The sequence below is a fragment of the Carettochelys insculpta genome, chromosome 6 (genome assembly GCF_033958435.1).
Source record: "Carettochelys insculpta isolate YL-2023 chromosome 6, ASM3395843v1, whole genome shotgun sequence".
Lineage (NCBI taxonomy): Eukaryota > Metazoa > Chordata > Testudines > Carettochelyidae > Carettochelys > Carettochelys insculpta.
In genome coordinates, this window is record NC_134142.1 from 125,595,158 (window position 1) to 125,605,807 (window position 10,650).

General features: G+C 62.3%; 1 protein-coding gene across 1 annotated transcript; it reads right to left on the reverse strand.

The window, feature by feature from the left end:
* Positions 1-2,434: 2,434 nt before the first annotated feature.
* On the reverse strand, positions 2,435-10,283 carry LOC142014092 (RING finger protein 112-like). The gene is made up of 13 exons (XM_074996119.1): positions 10,191-10,283; positions 9,491-9,788; positions 8,879-9,094; positions 8,633-8,773; positions 8,338-8,442; positions 8,127-8,177; positions 6,680-6,736; positions 6,396-6,482; positions 6,114-6,243; positions 5,869-5,999; positions 5,226-5,279; positions 4,560-4,634; positions 2,435-4,207 (listed from the first exon to the last, which is right to left on the reverse strand). The coding sequence occupies exons 1-13, from the start codon at positions 10,211-10,213 to the stop codon at positions 3,686-3,688; spliced, it is 1,890 nt and encodes a 629-aa protein (XP_074852220.1). The 5' UTR covers positions 10,214-10,283; the 3' UTR covers positions 2,435-3,685.
* Between the last annotated feature and the right edge of the window lie 367 nt (positions 10,284-10,650).

Here is a 10,650-nt window from a genome sequence, read left to right on the forward strand (position 1 = left end):
CAGACAGCCCCGGACGCACTGACCTGGCTGTCCACCAAATAGAGACAGGCACCCACGCCCCTATCAAGTGTGTGCCATTCAGAGCCACAGGGAGGACGGCTCAGGACATAGAGCGGGAGGTTGAAGACATGCTGGCTGTGGGGGTGATCCAACCCTCGTCCAGCCCCTGGGCCTCTCCCGTGGTGTTAGTCCCTAAAAAAGATGGGTCTGTTCGGTTTTGTGTGGACTATCGCAAGCTTAACGCCATCACTGTCTCGGACGCCTACCCCATGCCCAGGCCTGATAACCTTTTAGACAAGCTGCGGGGAGCCCGTTACCTCACCACCATAGACCTCACCAAGGGGTACTGGCAAGTGCCATTAGACCAAGATGCCCGGCTCAAGTCGGCTTTCATCACTCCTGTGGGGCTCTACGAGTTCCTGGTCCTTCCCTTCGGCCTCAAGGGGGCACCCGCTACCTTCCAGCGTCTGGTGGACCAGCTACTGAAAGGGATGGAGAGCTTTGCCCTAGCTTACATGGACGACATTTGCATCTTCAGCCAGACGTGGGAGGACCATGTGTCCCAACTCAAGCAGGTGCTGGACCGACTCCAGAAGGCCGGTCTGACTATCAAGGCAGGGAAGTGCAAGGTGGGAATGGCTGAGGTAACCTACCTGGGCCACAAGGTGGGCAGCGGCTGCTTAAAGCCAGAGCCAGCTAAAGTGGAGGCTGTCAGAGATTGGCCAACACCCCAGACTAAGAAACAGGTCCAGGCCTTCATTGGGATGGCGGGGTACTACCGGAGGTTTGTGCCCCACTTTAGCTCCATCGCAGCCCCCCTCACGGAGCTGTGTAAAAAGCGAAAGCCTGACAAGGTGGTCTGGACAGAGCAGTGCCAAGAGGCCCTCTGCGCGCTGAAGGAGGCTCTGGTCAGGGCCCCAGTGCTGGCAAATCCAAACTTCAACAAACCCTTCCTGGTGTTCACCAATGCCTCAGACGTGGGGCTGGGGGCAGTGCTAATGCAAGTGAATAACAAAGGGGAGAAACACCCCATCGTGTACCTGAGTAAGAAGCTGCTGCCCCGGGAGCAGAACTACGCGGCCATAGAGAAGGAATGTCTGGCCATGGGGTGGGCACTGGGGAAGCTGCAGCCGTACCTGTTTGGACGGCGTTTCACCGTGTACACCAATCACTCACCCCTGACCTGGCTGCATCACATGAAAGGGGCCAACGCCAAGCTCCTGCGGTGGAGTCTGCTACTGCAGGACTACGACATGGAGGTGGTCCACGTCAAGGGGAACAACAACACCATAGCCGATGCCCTGTCACGCAGTGAGGGCCCCAAACTTCCCCAGGTCGCTGGCTAAGTGACCCCGCTCAGTTCGGTCTGGAAGTGGGGAGAGATGTGATGGAGTGGGGGGAGTGCATGTGTGAGTCAGGCTGGATGTCTGAGGCAAGCAGCAGCTCCCAGTGGCTAAGGATGACCCTGGGGCTACAACTGGCAGGTGACACCTCTGCCTGAACAAAGAGCAGGGAGGAGCTGAGCAGGGTTTTGAATTGGGGGTGGCAGTTAGAGGCTAGGAAAAGGGAGAGCTGGAAGGAGCCAGCCTGAGGAGGGGGAAGCTACACCCCAGAGGGGCACCCCTCGGGGTCTTCTCCCCAGGACAGGTTGGAAGGACTGTCTCTGGCTGCTGTACTGTCGCTTCTGTGAGAAACTGGACATCTGTTGCCTAATAAACCTGCTGTTGTACCTGCTGAGTGAGAGTCTCTCCTGCCAGCGGACGGGGTGCAGTGCAGGGGGACCCCTAAACCCCATCATACCCCGTCACTGGCTAAATAACCCCGCTCAGTTGGGTCTGGAAGGAGGGAGAGAGCTGATGGAGTCGGGGGGGGGGGGGGTGTATGCGAGACAGGCTGGATGTGTGTGTCACAGGCAGAGCAGCTCCCAGCGGTTAAGGATGACCCCTGGGCTGTACCCTAGGCTGGCAGGTAACACCTCTGACCTGAACACAGAGCAGGGAGGAGCTGAGCTGGGTTTGAATCGAGGCGGCAGTTGGAAGCTGGGGGGAGTTGGAAGGCAGCCAGCCTGGCGAGGGGGGAGGCCAGACCACAGATGGGGCTGCCCTTGAGCTCCCCTCCCCAGGATGGGCGGGACGGACTGTCTCTGCCGGCTGGACTGACCCCTCTGCACTGCGCTGTGTCTGTCGCCTCAGAAACCCCCTGTTCTACCTGCTGAGTGAGAGTCACTCCTGCCTGCGGCCGGGGGCAGTGCTGGGGGACCCCTGAACCCCAATACAATAACATCACATGGCTCATGTGATTTCCGTTACATTACCTCAAACACTGAGCTAAACACACGCGTAAAACACCCAGTTCCTGCTGTTCCACAGGACAATGGCTGAAGTAGCACAGAAGAAATTTACCGGCACCGGACAGTTGCTGTTATTTGGAATTTTATTGCACTTTGATGAAATTTACGGACACCTGAATTCTCTTTATGGACTTTACGGACACGTCCAATTCTGGCTAATTTTTTATGGACTGTCAGTAAATAGGCAGCACCCCCCTCCCCCCGACTCATCCAGCCCCAGCTGGAACGGACGATCCAGGAAACACGTTCGCAGCAGCAACGTTCCCGTCCAGCCCTGGTGGCGGCGAATCACCACAGACAGGTGTGGGACAAGCTGGGAAAACGCTGGAGAGGTTCAGCTACTGCCCAGATGATTGGCAGCGCCCCCAGCCAATAGCGTGTGTCTACTGGCAGTGCACATCCGCACAGGCCTCAGGGCACACAACAGAATTTATTCCCCCCGCGCATGGGAAACCGACAGGGACCCTGGACAAGCCTGGGGGAGGCTGAGGAGGGACCCGACCACAGTCGTATGATACCTCCCAGACTGTTATAACAAGGACGGCCATCGGCTGTTCCCCGCCCCCTGCAGGGCCAGGACAAGTCAGTGTGCAGCCAAGGCGGCCTGGCTCGGCCATCCCAAAAACCGTGGAGCCTGAAGTCCGGTTAAACCGGCACTAGGTCACCTCGCGCGAGGGGGAGCTGGGCGCCTTCCCCGGGACCCTCCCCCACCGCCCGTGTTTCTAGCACACGAAAGCAGCAAGTACGGAGCCGGTGTGGGAACGGGACCTGCACAAGGGAGGTCCTGCCCGAGGTACAACCCGGCAGGGCCTCCAGCCGCTCAGCTGTCGAGGGAGCGCAGGAGTGAAGGGAAATGATCTTCCGCCTCCTGCCTGAGGAGTCCATTGAAACCTTCCTCAGATGGCCCCGCAGTGGCCAGTCCCTCCCCATGGAGTTCCCCAAACACAGGGCTGGGGATGTTGCCAAACCCCGTCCCACTCGCTGCCGCGGTATCTCCCCCTCCCACAGGACACCTGGACGCCAGTCCCCAACCTCGGAGCTCCCCAGCTCGGGGATTCCCTCCAGCACCGTCCCCGGGGCGCTTTCTGAGGGGCCCAGCTCCCCGGGTAAGATCTCCAGGCCGCCTCTCCAGGAGAGGGTCTGGCCCAACGGGGGTATGGGCCCAGCACTGGGGAAGTGGGCGCGTCCTCCAGCCCGGCTGGCTCAGCAGGTCGGAGATAATCTAAAGGTACCTCCCCCGGGATTTCCCACACTCTGGGGTGGTCCGGGGGTGATGCATTGGGGTCATGCTGGAGACCTGTCACCCCAGTGGCCACCCCAGCCTGGGGGCACCCATTAGATCAGGGGTCTGTCGTCAGGCACATCGCCAACGCTGTCCTCTTCCACTGCTGGGGCAACGGCAGCCTGGGCCTGCTCGGTATCCTTCCGGGCAATGCTCTGCCCCATCCCCCCACCCACGCCCCCACCCACGGCCAACCCAGCCACAGCGCCGGCCCCGACCCCTATGGCCACCGTCTCAGCCGCGCCCAGCACCACGGCAGCTTCGGCCGCGATGACTGCCGCAGCGATCCCGGCACCAGCAGCTGCACCCAGCGGTGCCAGGACCAGCCCCCCGGCGCCAACGCCCGCCAAAATGGCGAATTTCTTGAAGCATTTCCCGTAAGTCTCCAGGAATTGCTCATCCTCCCGCCGCAGCTCCTCCTCCAGCTCCGTCAGCAGGGCCTCTGTGTCAGCCGCCGGTCCCTGCATGTCTGTCCGGCACCGCCCCAGCAGCTCCTCACGCCGATCCGCCAGCCGCTCCGCCATCTTCCCCGGCCGCACCCCCAGGCACTTGAACATGTTCTGGGAGTCATGGTCCTGAGGTGGGCAGGAGAGGAGACGGCCCAGAGCGTTACCAGGGCAACCGCTGCGTGAAGTCCCCAGCACGGGACCAACATCGGGGCTCTCACAGTGGGCGTGGCACAGACCAGAACTGGGACCCCTTGCGACAGGCGTGGAACAGACCAGAACTGGGATAGGGGCCCCGTCCCAGTCCCTGCTGGGTGAATGGGCCCCTCCTGACCCCAAGTTCAAAGCCAGCCCCTCCAACAACCTCCACCACCCCGGGGCAGGAGTCTGAGCCTCCCTTCTCCGCAGCCACCCGGCCTCATCTCCTGCTGGCTCCCGCGGGTTACCCTGGCTAGGGGCGCAGCCCCACCCCCAGACCCACCTTCTCCCGCAGAAAGAGAGCGTGGTCCGCGCGGGCTCTGTCAATGACTCGCTCGTTGTGAAAGGTGATGGCCATCTGTGCAGGGAGGGCAAGACTGGGGTGAGACAGATGTTGGGACCCATCACCACGAGCCAGCACGAAACTACAACTCCCATCAGCCACTGCTGCAGCTCAGCAGGATCCCACACATCCAAACGAAAAGCCCTATGATGCTCCAGAGCCATTGACTCCCATGATGCACCGCCTCCCTCCTCTGTGGTGCATTATGGGAGTTGCAGTCCAACAAGGGGGCTGACTCTTTGGGGAAAAAAAGGTAACGTGCAAAGACAAACTACGATTCCCATGAGACACCACTGCGGCGTTTCCTGGTCCAACTATTTCAGGTTTTCGTATTTCTCAGGAAACTCAAATTTGTCTACAGAAAAAATTAATAACCAAACATTTACCAGAATGGGGGTGGTTCACTCAGCCCTGACATGCAGCCACTACTGGTGTGGGGCAGTTGAGGAATAGCCTCACGGCAACACCGCCAAGGGGCGACTTGCTTGACACAGGAGCACAGATACGTTTAAGGGACCCACCAGCAATAAGACAAAAGCAGGGCGCAGTTCTACAATGGAAGTTAATTCTGGACTGCTTTGGGGCAGAGATGGGGAGAGAAGGTACCTGACAGGGAGAGGAGAAGCCAGAGCGATGTTTCTTGATCAGATAGAAGAATTTCTAAAAAAAAAAAAGCAAGAAATCACGCAGGGCTTAGAGACATGTGACCACAGGGATGGCACACCTGGGGCTGAGATGCAGCCACCTCTGGGGAGGAGCAGCTAACGAAGGGCCCTAAGACAACGAGGTGAATAGTTTGGTGGAGGAAATGGAGCACTTCCCTGGGCGATTTAGGAAGTTAGAACAAAATCATCCAAGCTGGGATTTAGCTGCAACATAAATACAGCCCTGAGTCGCAGCGAGGAAAAATTCAGCAAAAGGGGAAAAGCCTCTGTCCCTGCCCCACCCCCCGCAGCACAGCGCCCCCTGCTGGGCCCTGCCCCCTACCTCCAGCACAGCGCCCCCTGCTGGGCCCTGCCCCCTACCTCCAGCACAGCACCCCCTGCTGGGCCCTGCCCCACCCACCCCCCTTGCAGCACAGCGCCCCCTGCTGGGCCCGGCCCCTCCAGCAGCACAGCGCCCCCTGCTGGGCCCCGCCCCCACTCAATCACAGAGTACCCCCTACTGCTGCACTGGGGTACTGGAGCAGCCCTGCCTGCCTGTGGGGAGAACCCCCATTGACCCCCACATCCAGCTGGCCTGTGCCCACCTTCATCCCAGCGACGAGCTGTGTCCCTGTGACCAGCTCTCCATCCCGGCTCCTCCACACACGGTCACCGGCCGAGCCCACCACGGCGATGACGTAGTCCCTCAGGCTCTGCCGGAAATCCTCATCCATGTCTGCGAAGGGCAGGGGGACGGCAATGAACCCAGAGCCGGAGCGTCCCCCCACCTCCCGCCCCGCGAGCCCTTTCCCAGCCGAGACAGAGCCGCCGCCCAGCCTGGGGCCGTTACCTCTCAGGGCTCCCCCTTGGCCAGTCATGATCCGTCTGCCAGGGAAGGGCAGCAGGTAACAGCGGCTGCTGCTTCTGCTCAGCACTTCCAGGGCCTTGGGGTGTTTGCAGGGGGACGTCGCCTCCAACATCTGCCAGAGCCGGGGGGTCACAACAGTGAGACACCAACACCGGGAAACACCCCGGGGCCCACGCCCAACCCACCGCCAGCCGCCAGCTCCCCTCTGGGGCTGGGTCGGACCTGGCGCCCCAGAGGGCAAAGGCCCCAAGGCCCCACTGTCACCTGTCGGACATCTGCCAGATGTTCCTTCCCACCATCGACGCCGAGGAGCTGGGAGCTGCTCCAGTCCCGCACCAGCAGGTCGAGGTGCTGCAGGGGAGAGAGGAGCAGAGTGGGGGGGTCACTGGGGGGCACAGGCTGGGATGGTGGGGAGGGGAGGGGAGGAGGGGAAGACTGAACCCCTTGGCAGTGGGGCACAGGGTGCCCGGGGCAGGAGCATCCCATGCAGGGGGAGGGGATGCAGGGGGTGCAGGGGGCTGGGCAGGGGACGGGGCAGAAGCTCTCACCCGAAGGGGCTGCAGTCCATATTCCTTTCCCACCTCCTCGGCCACCTGCAGGAACATCTGTGGAGCAGAGCGAGTGGGGGCTGAGTGTGGGGCTGGCTCACTGGGGCGGGCAGGCAGCGTGTGCACTGGGGGGCTGGAAATCCCACCGACCAGCCCCACGCGCCCACCCTCCACCTCCAGCTCTGCCTGGGGGCTCACCCGGGTCCCAGGGCTTTGCCAGGGGAGCAGAGACACCTGGCGGCCAGACGCAGACTTATAAGGGGTAACACAGAGCCCAGGCTTGCGGATGTGACAGACTCTGTTAGGACTTTCTGCCAGGTAACATTTACCTTCCTTCCTACTCTGTTCACTCTGTCGTGTGCTCCATTGTGACAAGCTCTGACACCCGCTCTCTGTCGCTCCCTAACTGCCCCCATTCCTCCTTCCTGCCCTGCTGCAGCTACGTAAATGTGTGTGTGCGTGTGAACGAGACAGAAGGGACGTAAAAGGCCCTTCAGGAGCAGAGATCAGAGGTGGAGGGGAGGGCTCGGGGCAAACCAAAACAAGGCAGACTGAGGACCTCAAAGTTGGACGCAGCGCCCTTCCCCCCCAACTTTTCGATGAGGCGGGATCAGGACTTTCCTAGGAGACCAACACCTTGGGGCCATCAGCAGAGCCACCCCCAGGTGAGGTCACGTTCAAAGGGCAGCTGGAAATGCCGGGAACTGTTGCACTGTTTGATGTGAGGGATTGAGCAAGGCCCGATAAAGAGAAACACGGGGATGTGTAGGAGGGAAAACCCCTGGAAAGAATGGGGTGTCCGGTCTTAGTCTTTGGGTTCCCTCCTGCTACCGCGCGGAGCAGCCGTCCTGACAGAGAGAACGTGGCTCAGCCCCTCCACGCCTGATCGATCGGGCCAGTAGATCAGGGTAGGCAGCAGACCGGTAACTACGGCATCAGCAGGATGCGGGAGGGGGAGCGTGTGTGTGTGTGAAAGCACACGCTGCTTTGCTCACATTGTTTAATACATGTGGCACGGGGCCTTTTCCCCCTGAAAAAGATCCCGTGTGTCACGCTTAAAAGAAACACAAAGCGCGGAACTGCCAGCTGGGGCTCCCCTCTCCCAGGGCCCCTGCCAGGGGCTCCATCTGCACCCCCCGCCCCAGCAGCAGGAACAGAACCGACCAAGGCGCCAAAGACTCTGGGGACCCCCAAGTTCCCTATAGTCGTGGAGCTGGGGCAGAGGTGACCTCCAGACTCTATCGGCCTGAGAGGGCAGTACACACCCGCCAGGTATCGCCCCAGGAGTGCTGGGTCCTGCCCCTGGCTGTGCCACAGACTCCCCAGGTCACCTCAGGCAACTCAGTGAGTCTCTCTGGGCCTCAGTTTCCCCAGCTGGACAATGGGCAGACTACCCCACGGGGCCCATGCGAGAACAGCAGCATATCCAGCCTTCCTGCTCCGTCACCTCCAGATATTCGAGGTCAGGGTCCTTCAGCTGTCTGGAAACGTTCAGGATCTGCACATATTCACAGAGGACAGGGCTAGAGACAGAAACCAGCATCACCTGCTCCCTGCAGCACAGGGCCCTGGAGGCCAGCCCAGACTTCCAGGGAGAGCACCCGCTGCTGGGCCCTGCCCCCTCCCCGCAGCACCGCACAGCACCCCCGAGCACCTGCCTGGTAGGAGCCCAGCAGCATGGAGAGAGCAGAGAGTTTGACGCTGGTCTCTGTGTCTCTGGCGATGTCCATGGAGCCCTCGGTGTCGACCAGCAGCACGGCCACCTGGGGGTGAGCCACAGGCCGGTCACAGGCCAGCACCCCCTGCCCCAGAACCCCGTGTGACCCCCGGTCCCTGCCTCCCTTCCCAGGAACCTGCTAATGGCGCCCTCCACCCAGCCTCTGCTCTGCACCCCCACCCACCTGCTGGGGTCACTCATGCACCCGCCATTTCCCCCTCCCCCTTCCCACTCACCTGCCGCCCCTCGGCGCAGACCCAGAAGGGCTGGCTCCACGCCCACACCCCCTTGGTGACACTGCAGGTGCCAACTCGCCACTCGAACCCCTCCAGGGGCTCCTCCTCCCGGCCCATCCACGACCCGTCGTCCTTCACGTCCTGCCGGAAAAGGGGAGACACAGGCAAGGGGCCGTTGGGGCGGGGCTGGAGCCAGGACTCCTGGGTTCTCTCCCCTCTCCAGGAAGGGTTCAGGGCTGCACTCACCAGGCTCCGGAGCCGGCGCAGCAGGTAGTTCAGCAGGAAGGATTTGCCCATGCGCTGCTCCCCGATGACGGACACCAGGCAGACGGGGGCGCCCCCCACCCCACCCTGCTCCAGGCAGCGGCTCAGGGCCTCCTCGTCCAGGGTCAGGTCCCCTGCCTCGTCCAGACGCACCAGCTGCACCGGCCGCCCTGGCTCTGCCACAGCCCCTGGCACCTGCTGCAGGGACAGAGCTGGGACCTCACCCCTGAGCCAGCCCATCCCCAGCTCCCCACAGCAGAGCCCCACGCCCCATTCCCACCCCTGGAGCAGCCACTCCTGCCCTGGGGCCAGATGGAAGTTGGTGCCCCTAGAAAGGCCTTATGTCTCCTCCCCCCCCCACCCACTGTGCCCTGAGCCAGTCTCCCCGTGGGGCCCTGGGTGGCGTCACAGGCTGTTTGTGAGACACTTTCTGACCAGCAGCTCTGAGCTGTGTGTGCTCAGCTCCCGGGAACCTGACCCCTCCAGGGACGCAGGAATCTGGGGCACCGGGTAGCCATGAGTGCTGTGTGCCTGGTCCGTGCTGCCCCACCCCAGAGGTGGCTGCATCTCTGGCCCAGCCAGTGCTGCCCCCACCTGCGTGCTGGCTGTCTGGGGGGCTGTCAGCGTCTCTTCGCACGGCAGGTCTCTGATTTTCTCCGCCAGGCTCCTGAGGCGCACGTCCGGGGTCATCCTGTCCCTGGAGCAGGGAGCCCGGCACTCGGGGCACCGGAGCCCCCAGGCCGAGACCCTGCTCCAGTGGGCCGAGAGGCAGCTCCGGCAGAAGTTGTGGCCACAGTCGATGGAGACGGGATCCTCCAGAACATCCAGGCAGATGGAGCAGGTGACGTCCTCCCGGAGCTTCTGTGTTATCCCCCCAGGCGGAGGGGTCGGCCTGGGAGACAGACAGCAGAGGGGCTGGGAGCCAGGACTCCTGGGTTCTCTCCCAGCTCCGGGAGGGGCCTGGGGGAGTGGTGTCTAGTGGGTAGAGCGGGGGGGCTGGGAACCAGGACTCCTGGGTTCTCTCCCAGCTCCGGGAGGGGACTGGGGGAGTGGTGTGTAGTGGGTAGAGCAGGGGGGGCTGGGAACCAGGACTCCTGGGTTCTCTCCCAGCTCTGGGAGGGGACTGGGGGAGTGGTGTCTAGTGGGTAGAGCAGGGGGCTGGGAGCCAGGACTCCTGGGTTCTCTCCCAGCTCCGGGAGGGGAGTCGGGTCCAGTGGGTTGAGGTGTGGGGAGCTGCGAGGCAGGACTGAGGGCCCCAGTCCCAGCTCTGGGCAGGTTGCACCTGAGCACTTACTCTTTCTCATTTGCATTTCCCATAGTGCACTGGGCAGGAGGCGGGGCTCCAGATGGCCGACGCCCCCAACTCCTGGGCTCCAGCCAAGGCCAAGCTCTGCTGGAGAACTGAGACAGCAAAGGGTTAACCCTCACACACCCGCAGCGCAGAGGGGACAGTGAGGCACACAGAGGTACTAGGACATGTCCCCCCCCCCAGTTTATTGCCCCCCCCACTCACACGTCAGTCACCTGCCCCACACCCACCTGTTACCTGCCCCACATGTCTGTCTCCTGCCCCCACACCCACCTGTTACCTGCCCCACACGTCAGTCACCTGCCTCCACACCCACCTGTTACCTGCACCCACACCCGGCTGTTACCTGCCCCACACGTCGGTCACCTGCCTCCACACCCACCTGTTACCTGCCCCACATGTCTGTCTCCTGCCCCCACACCCGGCTGTTACCTGCCCCACACGT